At 42.5% G+C, this 20,454-nt stretch overlaps 1 protein-coding gene across 2 annotated transcripts in view; it reads right to left on the reverse strand.

Annotated features, from left to right (window-relative positions):
- Window positions 1-7,608: 7,608 nt before the first annotated feature.
- The window catches only part of LOC101476097 (partitioning defective 3 homolog), a 351,693-nt gene continuing 338,847 nt past the window's right edge, over window positions 7,609-20,454 (reverse strand). For both annotated transcript variants that reach the window (XM_076887953.1, XM_004568509.5), the window contains exons 23-24: window positions 20,168-20,295; window positions 7,609-11,380 (exon numbers count right to left, since the gene is read on the reverse strand). In XM_076887953.1, the coding sequence (XP_076744068.1) occupies window positions 10,951-11,380; window positions 20,168-20,295 (558 nt within the window). In that variant the 3' untranslated portion in view covers window positions 7,609-10,950. The remainder of the gene's footprint in view (window positions 11,381-20,167; window positions 20,296-20,454) is intronic.

Genomic DNA, 20,454 nt, shown 5'->3' on the forward strand with positions numbered 1-20,454 from the left:
AACAGCAGCAGCAGTTTTACAGGCTAAAGTCACACCGGAGTGAGGCAGCTATCACGTGAGCAGTTCTGAGGCTTCAGAAGAGTCGCAGTTAAATAAAACATTAGTGTAATCAAGTCGGATCGTAAGCTAAGCCAAAGAGTGTTTCGAGTACTTTGCAGCAGGTTCCACGGTGACCTCAGATCCCACTACAGCGCAAATAAAAACCTTCAAGCAAAACATCAAGCTCAAGCTTTCGCAGGGTGCTGACTCACACGCAAGTGTAGACTTGTTATTTTTGATTGTTTCTCCTCTTTTGTGGGGAAGTCCTCTTCTTCCGTCGCCTGTAGGGCTGTAGCTGTTTACAGGCGGCGTGTCACGCTCAGTGGGTGGTATGGGATGGGAAAGGGCCTCAGGTTAAATTGGCAAAGAAAAAGGGGGAACTGTCAGGGGACTACTGTTGTCTGGTTGGGCCCTGTTTTGGCCCAGGGAGACCTAATTTTATGGAGTGCACAGGGATAATTGATAGTGTGTTGGTTAAGCTATGACCTTCCATTTGTTGATGAATATGTGCTGGCCAATGATCTTTTCTCTTGGGTGGGCTGTTAATCTGCAGAATTGCTGGTGTTAAAACTAAAATTAAAGACAGGGTACACAAAAAAATATAATAACTACTTAAAACCTCGTCTGAAAATCAAAAAACAACAAACAAACATAAAAAATTTATATAATAACTCTGAATTTATTCAAAATAAGGAATTACAATATTCAATATTCACACCATTACATCACAGAAGGTAAATAGACCTTCTGTGATGCTTGGGTTTTCTCTTACACTCCAATAGAAATTTAAGAAAAAAATTACTTAATTATTTCTTTTGAGTTAGCTGTAACTGTCCAAATTAACAGAGATGTATTAAACGTTTTGTATTTTACAAGATGAGGTCTACATAATTTACAGGCTTTGCTGTGGGTTCCGGAAAACAAACAAATTTAGCTTGTGTATATATATATATATATATATATATATATATATATATATATATATATATATATATATATATATATATATTAGGGGTGCAACGATACACAAAATTCACGGTTCGGTTCGGTTCAATACTTTGGTGTCACGGTTCGATATTTTTTCGATACAAAAAAAATGTTCATGCCTTTTTAATTTGTCATTTATTAAAATTATAAATATATATTTTAACTCAAAAGTACAGTTTTTAAATTTAACCCTAACCCTTGTGCGTGTTTTTTATTTTGACAGCGAATGCGCACCTGCGGACCACTTATGTGCACCCCTGGTTATATAGCTCGTCATATTGCAGCCACAGAAATTCTTTTGTCCATGAAACCATAAAGCTGCACTTTCTTTTTGCCTTTTAGTCTGATTTGTCATAACTTCTCCGTTTTGTGGTAAGCTTTTCTTTGGCTGTCACTTCTTCACCCTGACCTGTCTTATTTGGCTCAGCAGAACTAAAATATATATCCTGCTGCTTTTACACACGCACTCACATAAGCTCAGCGATTCTCTGCGCAATCAACCTCTCACATGTTTAAGCTTGCTGCGGGAGATTTCACTTGTCATGTTTGCATAGTAAGCTAACGATTAATAAGACGATGTCAGAGGAATTGGTGCACAAATTATCATCACTCACAGATCAGTGCTGTCGCTCTCTATACACAGTTCACACGATTGCAAAGTGAAAGCAAAAAAACAAGCGCAAATTCAAACGCGATTTCAATATGTCACATATTGACAGTGGCTCACCAATGCCAATGACATAATAACCCAGCTACATTTCTGAAAGAATGCAAAAGCATTGACATATATTTTTCCTTCCTACAATAGCCCGACGGGCAGGGCAGAGATAGATTTTGGTAGCCCGACTGAAAAAAATCGCTAGCTCCAGGACGTCGGGCTAGCGATTTTGCAAGCCCTGTATCTGATTGAGGAATCAGTCATCTTTGGAAAAGAGAGTTTATTACAGAGAAATGGCTCTTTCCAAAATAAAAGCTATACTATCCGCTTCTTCTGGGCTATATTCTCAGCAGCATAAGGAGAATCATGTGCTAACAGCTGTCTAAATGACTCGGCTAAAGTTAGTAGCATGCTTGTTGTTTTTGTCTTTGCACTAGGATGATGTCGGCGTAAATGTGCAGTCATATTCGTTGTGTTCCCACTAGTGCTTTCAGGTTCATCTCGTTGAAATGACCTTAACGCCACAACACGGCAAATGTCCGTTAACGAGCTACCGCCGATCGCCCCGTGTGTGGGGCTAGACGGCCAACACGTTAACGAGCTAACTGCGCTAACACACTAGTTCCCACCCATGTAATTGAGCATTGCATGGCACATCCAACATACTGTTTTACTTTAGTCCATGACTCGCTTACCTTCAGGGTCATACGTCACATGAAAACCAAAATAATTCCAAACGCCAGATCTGAATGAGGGTGGGGGAGGTGCCCTGCGCTCTTCCTTCTGACTATGCTGTCTGTGTTGAGCGCTCAGTGGATCTGCGCTCGACAGTGCAGCCTAGGCGGAGTAGTCGAACGCAGATTCACTGAGTGCTCAACACAGACAGCATCGTCGGAAGGAAAGTTGATAAAATAAATTACAAATGTTGTATTGTTCGATACATATGCGTACCGAACCGAAAGCACTGTATCGAACGGTTCAATATCGATACGAATATCGTTGCACCCCTAATATATATATATATATATATATATATATATATATACACAGTCCAGGATGAGACAACGAACATCCAAGAATACATTGGGAAGATGGCCCCAACTGACCGAGTGCTCAGTGAATACCTCAGGCAGCAGAAACCCAAGAAAGAGGAGGGAGACGAGGAACCATCATGGAAGGACAGGCCCCTGCACGGTATGTACCACCGGCAGATAGAGGAGGTGGCTGATATCCAGAAATCCTACCAGTGGCTGGACAAAGCTGGACTGAAAGACAGCACAGAGGCACTAATCATGGCAGCACAAGAACAAGCTCTGAGTACAAGATCCATAGAGGCTGGGGTCTATCACACCAGGCAAGACCCCAGGTGCAGGCTGTGTAAAGATGCCCCAGAGACAATCCAGCACATAACAGCAGGGTGCAAGATGCTAGCAGGCAAGGCATACATGGAACGCCATAACCAAGTGGCCGGCATAGTGTACAGGAACATCTGTGCCGAGTATAACCTAGAAGTCCCGAGGTCAAAATGGGAGATGCCCCCAAGGGTGGTGGAGAATGACCGAGCTAAGATCCTGTGGGACTTCCAGATACAGACGGACAAAATGGTGGTGGCTAACCAACCAGACATAGTGGTGGTAGACAAACAGAAGAAGATGGCCGTAGTGATCGATGTAGCGGTTCCGAATGACAGCAATATCAGGAAGAAGGAACACGAGAAGCTGGAGAAATACCAAGGGCTCAGAGAAGAGCTCGAGAGGATGTGGAGGGTGAAGGTAACGGTGGTCCCCGTGGTAATCGGAGCACTAGGTGCGGTGACTCCCAAGCTAGGCGAGTGGCTCCAGCAGATCCCGGGAATAACATCGGAGATCTCTGTCCAGAAGAGCGCAGTCCTGGGAACAGCTAAGATACTGCGCAGGACCCTCAAGCTCCCAGGCCTCTGGTAGAGGACCCGAGCTTGAAGGATAAACCGCCCGCAGGGGCGTGCTGGGTGTTTGTTTTTTTTTTTTTGTTTTTTTTTATTTTATTTTTTTTTTTAAAGCAAAAAAAAAAAAGCAAACTCATAACGGGCCAATTTTTTTATGATCAGTCAGTTGTTGTTGCATTTTTGATCATTTAATATCAACATCAGAAAACATTACATAAGAGGTATAAGGAACATTTCCTGTACTGAAGCAATTTTCTTGAAAAAAGAAAGAAAAAACAACTTTCTTTTTTCTTCTGGTGTATTAGTGTCATTTCTAGTTTATAATGCAATGATGTAGCATCAGTTTAATATTTTAAATTCACCTATCTGTACATATTCATATAACCCATTAAACTAAAACTATCTCAACACAAGCCAAGACAGGTTTCTCTGTCACAGAACCGTGGATCGAATTTGAAAAATAAGAAGTAATTCTGACATAATTGTTCTTAATACATGAGTTAATCCTCTAAAGTAGTCTGATGACTGTCTATTAAGAAAAGAAGGTCTTAAGTATTATTAAGATGTGTGAAAGATTGGCAGAAGGACAACCGCATCTTGTTTAAAGCCTTTCAGATCTATGTTAGGAGTTCAACAGCATCCGTGTTAGCTGCTTTTAAAATTCTACAAATTGAGCCTGCAGGCCTCAAAGATTCTCCACCAGTTTCACATAATATCTGGCAGCACAAAGTGCATGGATTCCGGTTGAGACCATAATTTCTCCCACCAAGCGGGAGGCAAGGCCTGTTCTGGTAAACACGATATCTGTTCTGTTTCTCTGTTCTTCATTTGGTCATCTTTTCAGTAAGCCTGCTCTTAGGTTGAGTCTTCCTCTGTCTCGGCCGCACACACACACACATACGAACAAACGTTAGCATTCCTCCCTCCTCTGCCTCCATTACAGATACAATCTGCTCATCAGAAACATGCAATCGCCAGATGTTGCCCAAACCTTTAGGGAAGAACCTCTTGGTAGGTGTGTGCATGTGTGCATTTGTGTCAACCCCCCACAACTGCTTTTTCTTGTGCATCTGCTGAGATTTATGGCCGTGAGTTTTCCTGCTACAGAGTGGACTTCCGCTTTTGAAATCCCAGCGGTGCAGCAGATCATGGCTCGAATGGAGAAGCAGGTTCTTCAACCCAAAACAGGTGACTCTGACTCCACTATCACCAGGCTGAAAAGACCCCTACCCTTCCAGTCGCTTGACACAAGCATTTTTATCTACTGGCAGTTCACACAAACCCCATCTGCTTCTCATATCAACATGCTCGCACTTGCCAGCACAGGGGTCTACTGGTCTGGCCTGCAGGGGTCACGAGGACAAAGTGGAGTAATGAAATCAAACTGGCCGAATGACAGCGTCTGCTGTTGATCATTGGAAATCGCTGAAGGTTTTCATTATGAAGTAATCTGATGGGGGAGATGCAAAAGGGGTGATATTAAAGTCTCAGCCGAGCTTTTTCAGCGTGAGTAATGATCAGGCAGACGAGAGCCAAGGACAGCTTTACTGTTCCCCCAGGCTTCAAAGTGTTAAGGGTGCAAGCTGATACAGCAAAGTAGGTTATATGCTGCGTTTTGTATCACACTGGGATGAAACGGATTGTCTTTTGATGGCTTTAGATTACCTTTATGGATGTGTCAACTGGATTTATGTCTGGAATGTTGTAGCGATGAAGTTTTTGTCTGCCATACTGTCCTCAAGTGCTTGCACACACACAGAAACATTTGATTGTTGGACAAAAATAGAGCACGTATATGATTTTTAGGAATATTTCTTCAGGCATCTTGAAGAACATCCAAAGCTCTTCTTTGGAGATTTCTACCTTTTGTTTCATTCTCAAAATTCTTCAAAATGATCACACACTGCTTTAATAATGTTCATGTCCAGACTCTGGGGAGGCCAATGCATGACCAATAGTTTTCCAATGCATGTTTTTTTAAAATCTGGGTATGCTTTTACTTCATTGGCAGTGTTTGGTATTATTGTCATGCTAAAAACAAAGCTTTTGCCAATCAGATGCTTTCCAGATGGTATTTCATGGTGAATCAAAATCTGTTGGTACTTTTCAGCGTTCATAATTCCATCAATTTTGACAAGATCCCCAACAGCACTGGCTGAAATACAGCTCTAAATCACGACAGAGCTTCCATTGTGTTTTACAGATGGCTTTAGACACGCACTTCTTTCATGGTCTTCTCTGCACATATTAAACCAAAAATCCAAAAGATGTCATAAGACTGTTGCCACTGAGTTTTAGACCAGGTCTTGTGTAATTTGCCTTTTCTCCCCGTTTCCCTTTCTTAAGAATGACTTCTTAACAACTCCCATTAAGACCATTTCTGATGCTGCTTAGGCTCATTTGTTCAGTAGATGGATCAACTGAATGAAGTCATCTCTCAGGTCCTGTTTCAGATCTTTCCTCATATTTAAAAATAATAAATTAATTAAAAACAAAAGAATGATGAATGAACAGATAATGTTCACCTGCTGTGGATACTTTTTAGTCCTGCCACTCCTTCACTTGTTGAGTTTCCTCAGATTTTTTAAAGTGTGCAGCTCAAACAAAACAGTCTGAAAATGGTCAAGTAAAAGGTCAGGACTGAAAATGAGTGAAAAAAACCTCATGTCTAAAGAAAAAGGCTCCTTGGACATGAAATATTTAAAAAATGAGCTGTGGCTCAAGATTTAGGATAGCACTGTAAACACATCACTACTAAAAAAACTGAATATCAACAAAGTTAGACTTTACATTATCTTAAACTAGACTTTTAAAGCTGTACTCAGCTGTACTCAGATGTGAAGGAAATGTTTTTAGACTGGCCACAAAAAAATGTTAAAGAAAAAAAAACTTGTCTTGTGATACTCTACAAAAGCATTGATATGTATTTCTATTAAAGCTCTTTGAATTTTGGGAAAGGTGAAAGCTGAAACAGAGCTGGAACATGACCAAATGCAGTCTCTTTCCTCCCCATTTGCTCTATTGACCCTCAATCAAAGGCAATATAAAAAGCAACGGACTGTGGCTCAGCAGGGATGTTCAGAGAAGAGTTACTTCAGAGGTGCTTTTAAATTTCCCCTCGAGGTATTATTCAGGGTTAAAGTCACCCTCTGTCCTCTCACAGGCTGGACAAATTTACTCCACTCACTCTTCACCTTAATTTTACTGCTGCACCCCAAGGCGCTATACGGAGTAGTGGATGTCTCTACCCCTGGTGCATGTGCTCTATACTATGTTTCCTCTCTGAGCAGACGGATTCTATCAAAAGCCTTTCCCTTCCTCAGGATGAGGCAGATTTGGCAGGAGTTCTGTAATGCAGGGCCAGAACCTGCACTTTCTAAAACCTTCCTTTTCCCCGGAGTTCAACATCATAAACTTAACTATTGTCTTTATCACCATCAGCGTCATCACAGGATGTTGTTAGAAGGAAAGCCGGCTCTAGGCTGGAGTGTAAAGAGATGAAAAACAAAGAGAATGTGCGAGTGTGGGGCTTTTTTTGTACCTTTGGATTTGTTGCCACTTTAACAAATGTGGGAACCACATTTTCAGCTAGCGCCAGTTTATAGCTGCAGTTAGACCATAAACGTTCCACTTGTTTCAGCAATCAAAAAGTGATAAGAGCAACTGTTTAGAAAGTTCAGCCTTTACTCAGGTCTCTCTTGCCTTCATGTTGAAAGAGTGAGAAATGATATGGCAACCAGATGACGAGTAAAGTGAACGTTCCTAGTTCAAATGCATGTGCATACCTCTGAAAGAGAACAGCCAATTTTACTTTCATAACCGATAATTATCATAAGTTCAACAATGTTTCATTTTGAATTCTTGAATCCTGAATACATATCCGGTATGGCAGCAGCAAGAATAAGTTATTCATTACTTCCCTTAGCTGGCGTTATCAAGGAGAGGAACAATTTGTGAATGTTAAAGCAAAGCAATCAAGGGAAATTACTGTTACAAGGACTGAAACTACCCTCAATTTATTCGCTGAAAAAATGGTTCATATCATATGTACAGAGAACAGCAGAAACATTTCTTAATGACACACTGTTGTATAAAGGAAAATTGCACAGTGCTTACATATTAATAATTTTTTTTCTTTTTTTTCACTACCATAGTACCATGTTGTGGATAATAAAACACAATAAAGGAAGGCTGTAAAAACACAATGAAAATATGGCAATATCTTTCTCATTTATCCCAGGACTTTAAAAAAATCTCCCGAAATAATAGCTTTATGGGGGAAAAAAATATCCATATGTCACAGAGATGGAGAACAAACATTAATTACACAACACAAATAATAAATGTGCATTATGGGATATCATCTAATTTGCATAGGAGAGATGGGGAATAAAATCATTAGATATCACGGGCGCCTCTACAGTTCATGAGACATGAAACACGGACACGTTGGTTAAAACAGCTGCTGTGTCAAAGTTCCTTTACATAAACACATGCACGCCCATGCAAACACACACACACCACCACCAACAACAACAGCAACCACCACTTTCATCTACACAACCAGATCCAACAATTCTGCCCAGGCAAAAAAAAAAGAAAAAAAGATGCAAACTGACAGACAGAAGGAGGAGATAAATGTGGAGAATAAGAAGAAGAGACAGCAAAAGTGAGCGCCGCCTCGTCAGTAACCTCTCGTTTGTAGTGCGGACTCAGAGGAATAGTTGTGATTACTCCATTGACTGAATCATCTGCAAGGTCAGGCCTCCCATCTTCTCTCCCTCCTACTCCTCTGCTCTTCTCCCACTCGGCAGCAGAGTGGTTCATATGGCTGCCAAGACATATTCAGAGACATATTGGAGAATCTATTTACTGGCAGCATTCACAGACACTTAACCACATGGCCACCTACATACAAGCACGATGCAAAAATTGGTAGCGAAACAAGCTTACTCATGCTCTCCTTTCAATGTGTGAGGATACTTTTTTTTTTGCTGCTTGTGAGGACCGTAATCGATAATCTCACCAGCGACTGTGAAACTGTAGCCTGGAGTTTTATCTTAATCCTAATTCTAGTCTTATGCTGTTATATTTTCAGCGTACTTAAGTAGGCCAGGGTGGAGAGATCTGCTGTATGTGCTGCCAGCGCACTGCAGTGTCCTCCGAGAGAACTCTGTACGGACCAGAAAGCAGCGTTATAGGAAGAACAAGGCCTCGGTGGTGGCCGCAGCTGTCCGTGTGTGTGTTCCCAAAGAAGTATAATCCCAGACTCGGCGCTTAACCCGGGGCTCAGGAAATAACAGAGGTTTAGCGAAGCAAATTCATTTGAATGATCACAAAGGGGACAAAAGAGAAAAGTGCAATTCATTCTGTGAGAACTCCAGTCAGTGTATTATATCGAATGCATTTTTTTTTAAGCAACAAAGCTTCGGCCTGCTGTCTGTGGTAGGCTGATTTGTCTATGGCTGGAACATGGAATTAGAGAGACCTGATTTGTCAAGCTAGCTTTTAACAGACTTCTTGGTCATGCAGATGTCTCGCTGGGTTTCTTATTACATGTGCCTGATCTCAGAGTTGAGAATCAAGGAGTTCGCTTGTTAGATACATCCTTGGTGTTCAAAATAAATCCATCCAAGCGTGACTGAAGTTGACACAAAGAAACCACCAGAGGTCTACATGTGTCATATGACAATGCTGGAGATCTGCTTGTTGAGCACATTCACCATGAAACAGCATATTGTAATACCACAGCAGTTACAAAAGACCGTTGTGTAATGTAGCAAAGGAGAAGTCTGATCACCAGCCTGATCACATTTACACCTCAGTTTCAAGTTGAAAGCATAACCTGTTTTTTTTTAGTGCATATAAACATATATCCAAGTCATTTTTCCGAACCTGATCTAAATCTAAACTGTAACTCAAATGTAATCTGCACTTTTCTCCTTAAGAAAAAAAAATTGGCCTCACATAGCAAATCAGGTCCTCAACTCCAGAAGAGTGAATTCTTGTTTGGAAATAATGGAAATAATCATGAAGGTAAACAAAATCAGCTCCATTGTATCTGCCCCATGGATATGCAGCACTACACCAAGGCCACCCACAGCAGAGCTGATGCAGTTTCCCATGTAACTGCCCTGATGAAATATTCAGCGAAGAACAGCTCAGACACCTAAAGGCCAGCAGGCTTCGGTTACGGCCAAATCAGTCCAGGCGAGGCCAGGGGCCAAGCGGCACGCCGCCAAGGTTGCCATTTTTTATCTCCTCACCGTACGTGAGAACAAACACAAACGAAGGTGTGCATTTATTTTTAATGACGTACATTAATTAATAACCCAGACCTGACCCCATTTGTACTGCTGGATTCCCTGAGTGGGTGGAGCGGAGCAGAAATAAAGAAGATCTAAAGCCGTTTTCCTCCACTGAGAGTGCTGTATATTGATGGCGACAATGTGAGAGAGGGGGGGAGGGGGGACTGATAAAGCAGCCAGCAGAAGGGAAGAGAGAATTTAGGATTATCATACTGAATACAAGAGGGGGTTGGAAAGAGGATAGACTTTGAGTAAGTCCTGTATCTGAAACCAAAAGGGACATTTCCCTGAAGTGAGGGGGATGGGTGCTCATGCCCAAAACCCAAGCTCTGACTCCACAGTTCACACAAGCTTTTTAACCTCCACACTCTCCCACTACATGTCAGCTCCTGCCAGCACTCTGTCACCTTCTCTCTCTCAAATACACACACACACACACACACACACACACACACACACACACACACACACACACACACACACACACACACACACACACACACACACACAGTTAAAGTCGCCATGAACATCAAAAATAAGCCTCATTCACACAAGCGTGGTATCGACTGAGGTCTAGCAGATGCGTGGTAGAAAAAGCATGTCTGGACTGAGACTTGCCCATTAGGTTACGACTGTTTAGGTGCAGCGCTGCTGAGATCCCCTCAAACAGTGCTCTGTTGTGATGGCAGCTTTTTCCGGGTGTGTTAGATGGGTCAAAACAGCAGATCACGAGTCAAAAACACCAAACAATCAAATGACTTTAAAGGCACTTAAAGGATAAACATACAAGGTATGAATGATCACAATGCTGGACTATAAAACAGCTTAAAAAGGATCACGGTTCTTAATTAAAAAAAAAATCTTTCTTTAAATATAAACATTTTTTACAGCAGTCCTATAAAAATCTTTATATTTCATATTTTTATTTTAAAAAAATCCCACAAATCTTGTTTTTGTTTTTTTTTCCCTGTAAATGCTTGTTAGGATCAGTCCTCATCTCCTTAAAGACATCCATATTCTTCCTTTTCACCCTCTCAGGAATAAAACAGCCTTCCCTTCACTGAACTCTGATGCCTGCTGAGCTTGGCGATTTGGGACGGTGATGGGGGCACGTCCTGTCTGTAGGGCCCCTTGGGTTTTGAGAGGGCCCGAGCTATGGCAGAGCCAGTGGCTTGAGTGCTGTCTCTGTTCTGGTCAAAGGTGATGCCGCTGGGGGTTTCCTGTGCAGGAGGCGGCCTGGTTTTGCTGGCCTCCTGCTCTCGACGCCTTTCCTCCTGCCTCAGCAACTCCTGGGTCTCAAGGAAGACGCGGGCGTTAATACTGGGTGTTCCCAGGTAGCCGTTACGTGACCCCTGGCCCCCGGAGTAGCGAGGATTTTCCTTGGATGGCTGAAATCCCTCTGCTGGCACGTACATCTTATCCCACGAGTCCTGGGACGCCACACTGTTGTTCTTGCGAGGTTGCCTAAACACACAGAAACAGGTAGGAGGGTCAATTGCACTGTTTTCTCAGTCACCTTAAGCAGCAATTAAATCTAAAGCGAACAGAGGTGGATTTTATTTGATTCTGTTTAAAAAAAAAGCCCCCTGGGTCAGCAGTATTCAAGGGGAATTCAAAAGGAACTGCACTTCAGCGGAGAACGGGATCATTTTCACATTTGTGTGAGAGCTAAAAGCAGGACGTGGCATTCACTTAAAATACTGAAAGCAACATCAATGGTGCAGAGGGGTCTGTTTTAGGCTCCTGCGTGATTAGACTGAATCCAGTAACATAAAAGAAAAAAGAAACGAGACATGAAAGAGGCAGGAAATAAATATCGGAAGCATGAAACGCGTGCAGGACTATTATTTCCACATTGTAAACAAACATAAATGTTAAAACCTCGCTGAGAAAATGCCGGCTTTCATCCATTTAACTTGGTATTGGGGATGCAGATGGGTGCACTTACAGACCAGACAGAATAATGGTAGGCCTCAGAGAGTTATCTGGCTTCTACTCATCTTCGACTTGCCTGTCAGCCCATGCACTGACAGGCCGGCCAAAGATTTATGGACGTATCTTTTGTTAGAAACAAAATTTAAACAAAAGAGCTATCATCCATGCATGCTTCCCACCACACGTGCTCCCCTTTCACCTGGACAGCTGTCATTGAAATCTGCAGGGTCTTTGGCTATTAGAATCCATTAGAGCAGACGTGGGATGGAATATCTGTGACAGTGTCTTTTGCATCAGGGGTGCTAAGAGAGATCCCATTCACACCTCACTGACCCATTGTGTGCTTAAAAGGCTTTTGAGTACAAGGCACAAGACTGCAGAGGGAGACAGGGGCCCGGTATGCTTTTAGGCCAGAACACCTGCATTCCAGGGAGGCTGTGAGGAACAGGCAGAAGACACAACTGTGTGGTTTTACAATTGAGGGAAGTGGGACTCATTTCTCAATTTGTACAAACTGAAAAAACAAAACAAAACCCAACAACCATGGTTTTTAATTGCACAATCAACTAGATGAAACTGATGAATTTTACTCCATTCAAAAATATGCCCATTTAAAGTTTTGATGGAAGTGGTGAGGATTGCTAAGGATTGTCTTATTGCATTGGAGTCACACTGGGTTAAATATGTACACTTGGGTTTTAAGGGGTATTTATTATTTTCTTCTTTTTTTTTTGGGTTGTATGGAAGCCCCAAACGCAATTTCATTGTTCTTGACAATGACAATAAATAAATAAAAATAAATACTAAATACATGTCCAGCCAAGTCAGTCCAGCATTTGGTAAGAAAGCACTTTTGAATATAAGCATGGTAAATATATATAGGCAGATATATTGGCAGTGGAATATGTACGATGGCCCTGAGTGTTCAAACGCAGTGCAACTGAGGCTACGTCCACACTAGCCCGGATAGATTTGAAAACGGTGTCCAGGCATCTTTCTTGGCCTTAAGACAACAATTCTGATGGCTAAAAATCCAGACGGGACACCAAAAAAAAAAAAAATAAAATAAAAATAAAAATATATGTATATATATATATATATATATATATATATATATATATATATATATATATATATATATATATATGTACACAGATGTTCCTGTACACTATGCCGGCCACTTGGCATACATGGAACGCCATAACCAAGTGGCCGGCATAGTGTACAGGAACATCTGTGCCGAGTATAACCTGGAAGTCCCGAGGTCAAAATGGGAGATGCCCCCAAGGGTGGTGGAGAATGACCGAGCTAAGATCCTGTGGGACTTCCAGATACAGACGGACAAAATGGTGGTGGCTAACCAACCGGACATAGTGGTGGTAGACAAACAGAAGAAGATGGCCGTAGTGATCGATGTAGCGATTCCGAATGACAGCAATATCAGGAAGAAGGAACACGAGAAGCTGGAGAAATACCAAGGGCTCAGAGAAGAGCTCGAGAGGATGTGGAGGGTGAAGGTAACGGTGGTCCCCGTGGTAATCGGAGCACTAGGTGCGGTGACTCCCAAGCTAGGCGAGTGGCTCCAGCAGATCCCGGGAATAACATCGGAGATCTCTGTCCAGAAGAGCGCAGTCCTGGGAACAGCTAAGATACTGCGCAGGACCCTCAAGCTCCCAGGCCTCTGGTAGAGGACCCGAGCTTGAAGGATAAACCGCCCGCAGGGGCGTGCTGGGTGTTTTATATATATATATATATATATATATAAATATATATATATATATATATATACACTCAACAAAAATATAAACGCAACACCTTTGTTACTGCTCCCATTCCCCATGGGATGGACGTAGAGACCTAAAATTCATTCCAGATACACAATATAACCATCCCTCCCAAACAGTGGTCACAAATCAGTCCAAATGTGTGGTAGTGGGCACATCTGCTATATTGAGATAATCCATCCCACCTCACAGGTGTGCCACATCAGGATGCTGATCTGACACCATCAGTAGTGCACAGGTGTACCTCAGACTGCCCACAACAAAAGGCCACCCTGGAATGTGCAGTTTTTTGCGCTATTGGGGGTCTGGGGACCCAGAACTGGTCAGTATCTGGTGTGACCACCATTTGCCTCATGCAGTGCAACACATCGTCGCATGGAGTCTATCAGATTGTCAATTGTGGCCTGTGGAATGTTGGTCCACTCCACTTCAATGGCTGTGCGAGGTTGTTGGATATTCGTGGGAACTGGTACACGCTGTCGTATACGCCGGTCAAGCACATCCCGAACATGGTCAATGGGTGACATATCCGGTGAGTATGCTGGCCATGCAAGAACTGGGACATTCTCAGCTGCCATCTGCCCTGAACAATGTGAACCATGATTCATCCGTGAAGCGCACACCTCTCCAACGTGCCAGACGCCATCGAATGTGAGCATTTGCCCACACAAGTCTGTTACAGCGACGAGCTGGAGTCAGGTCAAGACCCCGATGAGGACGACGGGCATGCAGTTAAGCGTCCCTGAGACGGTTTCTGACAGTTTGTGCAGAAATTGTTTGGTTGTGCAAACCAATTGTTCCAGCAGCTGTCTGGGTGGCTGGTCTCAGACGATCTTGGAGGTGAACCTGCTGGATGTGGAGGTCCTGGGCTGGTGTGGTTACACGAGGTCTGCGGTTGTGAGGCCGGTTGGATGTGCTGCCATATTCTCTGAAACGCCTGTGGAGACGGCTTATGGTTGAGAAATGAACATTCAATGCACGGGCGACAGATCTGGTTGACATTCCTGCTGTCAGCATGCCAATTGCACGCTCCCTCATTGCTTGTGGCATCTGTGGCATTTTGCTGTGAGACAAAACTGCACATTCCAGGGTGGCCTTTTGTTGTGGGCAGTCTGAGGTACACCTGTGCACTACTCATGATGTCAGATCAGCATCCTGATGTGGCACACCTGTGAGGTGGGATGGATTATCTCAATATAGCAGATGTGCCCACTACCACACATTTGGACTGATTTGTGACCACTGTTTGGGAGGGATGGTTATATTGTGTATCTGGAATGAATTTTAGGTCTCTACGTCCATCCCATGGGGAATGGGAGCAGTAACAAAGGTGTTGCGTTTATATTTTTGTTGAGTGTATATATTATAGTGGCATTCCCTTTTCAATTAAGCATTTATTGTAGTCAGATGCTGACTTGGGTACAGTTGCATATAACAAAAATCAGGGAGCAATTTAAGAAAAAAGATTGTTGATGGCATTTTGTTATTTTAATTTTAAATGAAAAATGTTTAGGATCATGTTAGATTGCTGCTGTCAGTGTGACTTTAAAAGGGTAATTAAACACTTAATATAAACAAGTTTGGATGATAAACATAACAGGTGAATTTATAAATATATATGTATGTATGTATTTTAATATCTTTATTTAAAATAGCATTTACTTGTGCAGTCTCTGTCTGTTCTTTCCTCTTGCAATCAAACAAAAATCAAATGGTGAAATGTTATTTTAAGCACCATTTAGACAACTTTTGTACTTAATATTTAAATCATCCCAAAATGCCACAGGACAAAAATAAATAAATAAATAACAGGCAGCATATTTTCAAGTCTTGGAGACAACATCAGGGAACATGATGGTTTGTGATGGACTGACCTTTTCACATAGGACTGTTGTGCCCCTATGTATCAAATGCAAAAAGCCTAAAAGCTGCAACCATAACATTTCTTCAGAGCTCCCTTAAACATCGCAGATAGGGTCCCAAAGCATGACTGCAGTTTAATGAATGAAATATTTGCAAAGAAAAGTATAAGGTAGGATAAGAATTTGAAAATCTGTGGTGGAGTACTTTTTGCTTGCGGTAAAATAAAAAAAAATACACATTCTGTCATGGTCCCTGTGCCCCGCTGGTCAATCCTCTATTGGGCAATATGTTTGTGGTTTGTTTGCTCTCTCTCTCTCGCTCTCTCTCTCTCTCACTCTCTCTCTCTCTCGCCACGGCGATGCTCACTGCGGGCTCCCGCTGCTGGCCCACACACCTGCTCATCACCACACCGGCCGCTGATCCCAGCTGATTACTGCACTACTTAGATGGCGAGTCTGCACTAGTCTTCGCTGGATCGTTGAGCTATCAGTATCGTTTTTGGAACCCGATGCGGAGAGGAGTGATTGAGGGGGAACGTTTTTGTACAGAAAGTGTGGAACACCCTTCTCCCAACCCTGTTTCCCACAGACCCTGGCGACCCGGATCCGTTTCCCCTGCACGTTGTATATAGCCACTTGGTGTATGTGTTCACTGTAAATAAACGCACTGTCCTTCGCTTAAAGGAAAAAAAAGAAAAAAAAAAGAAAACGGTGTCCATACTAGCGTTTTCAGTTGTTTTCACAGAGTTGCGCGTCCATATTGAAACAACCCAAAATGTTACAGTCCTGTGCATGCACAAAAGCGAGTGAGAATTAAAGAATTTGAAGAAAAGCTATCTGGAGCATGTACAAACTGATATTAATCATTTTTAGGGCTGTCAAAATTGAGAGCAATCTAAAGAACTGCTGTATAATGCCCTCCGCTATTAGAAAGTCTGCATTTTCGAGTGTCCACACTGCGACGGGGCAGCTCTGTTTTGAAATGTATGCGTTTTTGGGAGCGTTTTCAAAACGCTGTGTTTTTCCTTTTCAAAATTCAAAATTGTCAGAGAGGTTTAGTCGATGTAGCTATGGTATCAATTTGATCCTAGGTGACTTCCTTCTTGGGTTAATGCATTCACCGGCTTGGGTGCCGACTCAAGGGGTGACAGCAATAAAAAAAAAAAAAGGAAGTAAAATAAAATACAAAGGAAAACTTCAGCAAACCCCCCCCCAAAAAACAAACCAAAACACACACAGAAAACACAACGAAAGTGTTTTTGGTGAGATATTAACGTGATAGAACAGCTACAGAACTGACAAGCTAACAGTAAACGTATTACATGAATCATGTGATATTTTTTTCTCTGATAGCACTGATGAATCCTTTTAAACATGTCTCAGTGCAATCCTTCACATGTTTTTGTCACTTGTGCATTAATGTCTCACCAGAAACACTACAGTTGTGTTTGTGAGAGTTGTTTTTTTCTACTTCTGTTCTATTTTATTCAACTTCCTTTGTGGGTTTTTTGACCTTCTGTTGTGTTATTTTTCTATTTCTTCTTTCTTTTATTGAAATACCATTCTGTTTCATAATAAACATTTTAAAAATAAGTGTTGAAGTGGGGATTTCAATAAGGGAATTCCACTGCAAGTAGAAACACTATACAGTTTGTTCCTATGCCAGGGCTGCCATCATGGGCACACAGATTTAAAGCAAATGCTACAAAACACAGTGCCTCTTTCTTGATAACTTTCCATTGCTAGAAATATTTTCTTTCTATCATCATCATAGTGAAACTGTTATGAGAATCCCAGAATTTCAGCATTTCTAATGAAAGCCCTTGCGGTTCACAATGACTAAAGGGAGGGGAAGGGCTAAAGCACACGGCCCTGTAAACGTGGCGTATGTGGGCTCTTGTGAGCTTGTGAGTTTTTTTGTGCATGCATTTCTGTTACGAACATGTGCAACACAAACACATCCTCTTGTTCCGCCATTTGGTTGCTAGTATGCACAAGTACAGGGGCAGATGTAGGGACAGACTGCAGAGAGCCTCACCACATGCTCCATACATGGACCTCACCGTCTGGGCGAGCCGCCACGCACTTACACCCTGGCTTGGCTCACAGAGCAGCCAGCACCGCTCATGAGGGAGTTGCTTGTTTAGAAGCACAGCAACGCCTGTTGCACGAGGAAGCAACCTGCGTTTCCAGAATGACCTTTTAGGTTTTAAAAGCACAGAAGTTTTAGGGGGAAGTCAGAAGCGGAGAGATGAGAGCAGAGAGATTGCGTTGCTCCACAGGAATGTAATAGTGATTGATGCGTCAAGGGATCTACTTCTCTTATCACCTCTACTCCTTTGCCAAAATATATCACAAAGTAGATTAGTTACATGTACAGCGGGAGGGGATGGGAAAATACATCATGCCAAAGAGTGGGGTAAATTTAGAATGACAGAAAATAACAAACAAACCCAGGAAGTTGGCTCGCAGGAACATTTGTGGCCGCTGTGTGTTTCTTTAAAACAGCTGGGAAGAATCAGAGTTTATGAGAAGTAGGAGAAAGCTTCCACACATGCATGCACGCACACATGCACCCAAAAGCATCTAATGTGTAATGCAACAATCATTTTCTATATTGTATAAATAAATTGTCTACAAACCTGGAATAATGTTTTCTTTCTAACTTGGAACAATATTCTTTTGGCTGGGAATGCGATAGTTGCACGGCTAGATGAAAGAGCTACTGGCAGTTCACTCAGCCCGCAGTTAAGAACCTTATCTCGACATTCACTGCATTCATGCGTGTGCTTGTGTGTGTGTGTACATCTCTTTCGGGCTAATCAGTGGTCTCTCCTTCCTACTAAAACACTCGTTCCTCTCCCAGTCACTCTCGACCTCCGTTGCCTGTCACTGCTAATCCTGCTCCAACAACAAGCCTTCATTAGTGTTCTTCCAATCCTCACATCCCAGACAGCGAGCTAAGCCTGGCCGTCATCAGATAACCAGCTACCATGGTTTCCTCTGGAAGCTTCTGGGGTGTTTTTTGGTGAGGGAATGTTCCCTTTTCTGCTGAATGGCTGACTGCTCAGACTTCCTGCTTTGGAAGAGGAAAAGATGAAGAGGTTCCAATAAGAGAGGTGGCTGACATTAGAAGGCATTGTGATTATTAATCTGGGGATGTAAGACTAGCTCTTTAATGAGAAGCCATGCCGACACACCAAGCCCCGAAAAGCCTCAGCCAGGGTCAAGCATCAAGCCTGAGCTCATGTGGCTCTTAGCCCGAAGCCACTATGAGATTATGAAAGGAATGCATATCAAAGGCCATCCTCGCTTGGCTGCTTGGCCGGAGACATGAACTTTCCCAAGAGAAGCAACTCACTGGGAGAGAAGGTCCCAGCTCAACTGTCACACCACATGAGATGCAAGCAGATAACACATATGAGGGGAATGCATAGATCAGTCTGCCTTATACAGACCAAATTGATTATGTGTCCGTGTGGACCACAAATCCATATCCACAGACACGAACACGTTTTCATCGACCCAACTGTGTTTTGAGGCAACATAACACAAAAGGGGATGAATATGAAGAAGTGATTGGTGCTTGTGCGTTACAGCATAGACGAGAACTGGCAAAGAAAATGAAAAGACCACGCACGCACGCACGCACGCACGCACGCACGCACGCACGCACGCACGCACACACACACACACACACACACACACACACACACACACACATATTAAGGGCTCCGTCTTTGTTTAAATTGGCAAGCTGCAAAAGTGAAATAAATCTTGACTTTGCTCTTAGCATTTTTGAACATATAATACATTTCACAATGCAAAAAAACCCTCACAATGGATTGTTTTCAGTGTGAAAATATTCAACAATAATGTGTCAGTCAGTCAAATGACAGAATTATTGCCTTGGGGAGCTTTTCTTCCAGGATATTAAGCTTCATATGCGACTTTCTTTCCCCTAGCAGCAGTGGTTAACTTTGTAATTTGCACCTACTGCCATGAGATTAAAAACTTCAGTAAAGACATTTAACGGATTGCTGGCAGAAATGGCAAATATTGATACTAAACCACCCCCTCCCACAAAAAAGGCTCAAGATGTAAGATATGGTAAGCTTTATTGGCATCTCTTTGACAAATATGCAAAAAAGAATCGAAACAAGAAGATGGAGAAGATGAAGAGCAGTGCTTGTAGCTCCTAATGGCAAACTGTGCGAGGCAAGAGATTGTAGGGGGAAAAAATAGCCTTTAGAAAAAAATAATGTGATATTGGAGCTGTTATTGGAGAGGGGGGCTTGGGACAAAGTCACCGCTTTCTTCAGATCAGCATTGACTTAATGAAGTTGAATATCAGTCAAATAATTCTAAGCGATCACATTAAATGATTTCATTCAAAGAGTTTGCTAAGAATCGTTCAAATGTCTGGAGATTAGTTGAAAGTGGCTTTGTGGTGATTGACTTTGAGGGAAGCCAAAGAGATAAGTGAGGGAGGGGGGAGGTGGGGGGGAAGGCAAAAATGTGAGGAAAAGAAATTGATGGAAATCAAAAAAAGTCAAATGAAGGGGTTGAGAAAGGGCAGGGAGGACGTGATAAGTCAAAGGGGTGAACGCAGCCGCATGGATGCATGGACAGTTTGAAGAAAGAAAGAAAAGGAAGGAAGGATGTCTCACCGTGGCAGGGAATTGTACTGTCTCTGTGCTTGTGGGAAATCATCTCTGTCCTCTTGCTGCTGTTTCTGGACCTGAGTCTCAACCGTTACAGAATGGCGTCCACTTGATGTCTCCGTCCCATTGCTGGCCTGTTAAACCCACAAATACAGTTAGCACAGACACAGTGAATACACAGTAACAAAGAGAGGACCAAAGGCAAGCATTTAAGCCTTTCAGTGCATGTTGTACTAACCCCATGTTGCTCTCCAATGCATCCATCGGACTATAGCATGCATACAGTGTGTGGA

The sequence above is a fragment of the Maylandia zebra genome, linkage group LG9 (assembly GCF_041146795.1).
Source record: "Maylandia zebra isolate NMK-2024a linkage group LG9, Mzebra_GT3a, whole genome shotgun sequence".
NCBI lineage: Eukaryota > Metazoa > Chordata > Actinopteri > Cichliformes > Cichlidae > Maylandia > Maylandia zebra.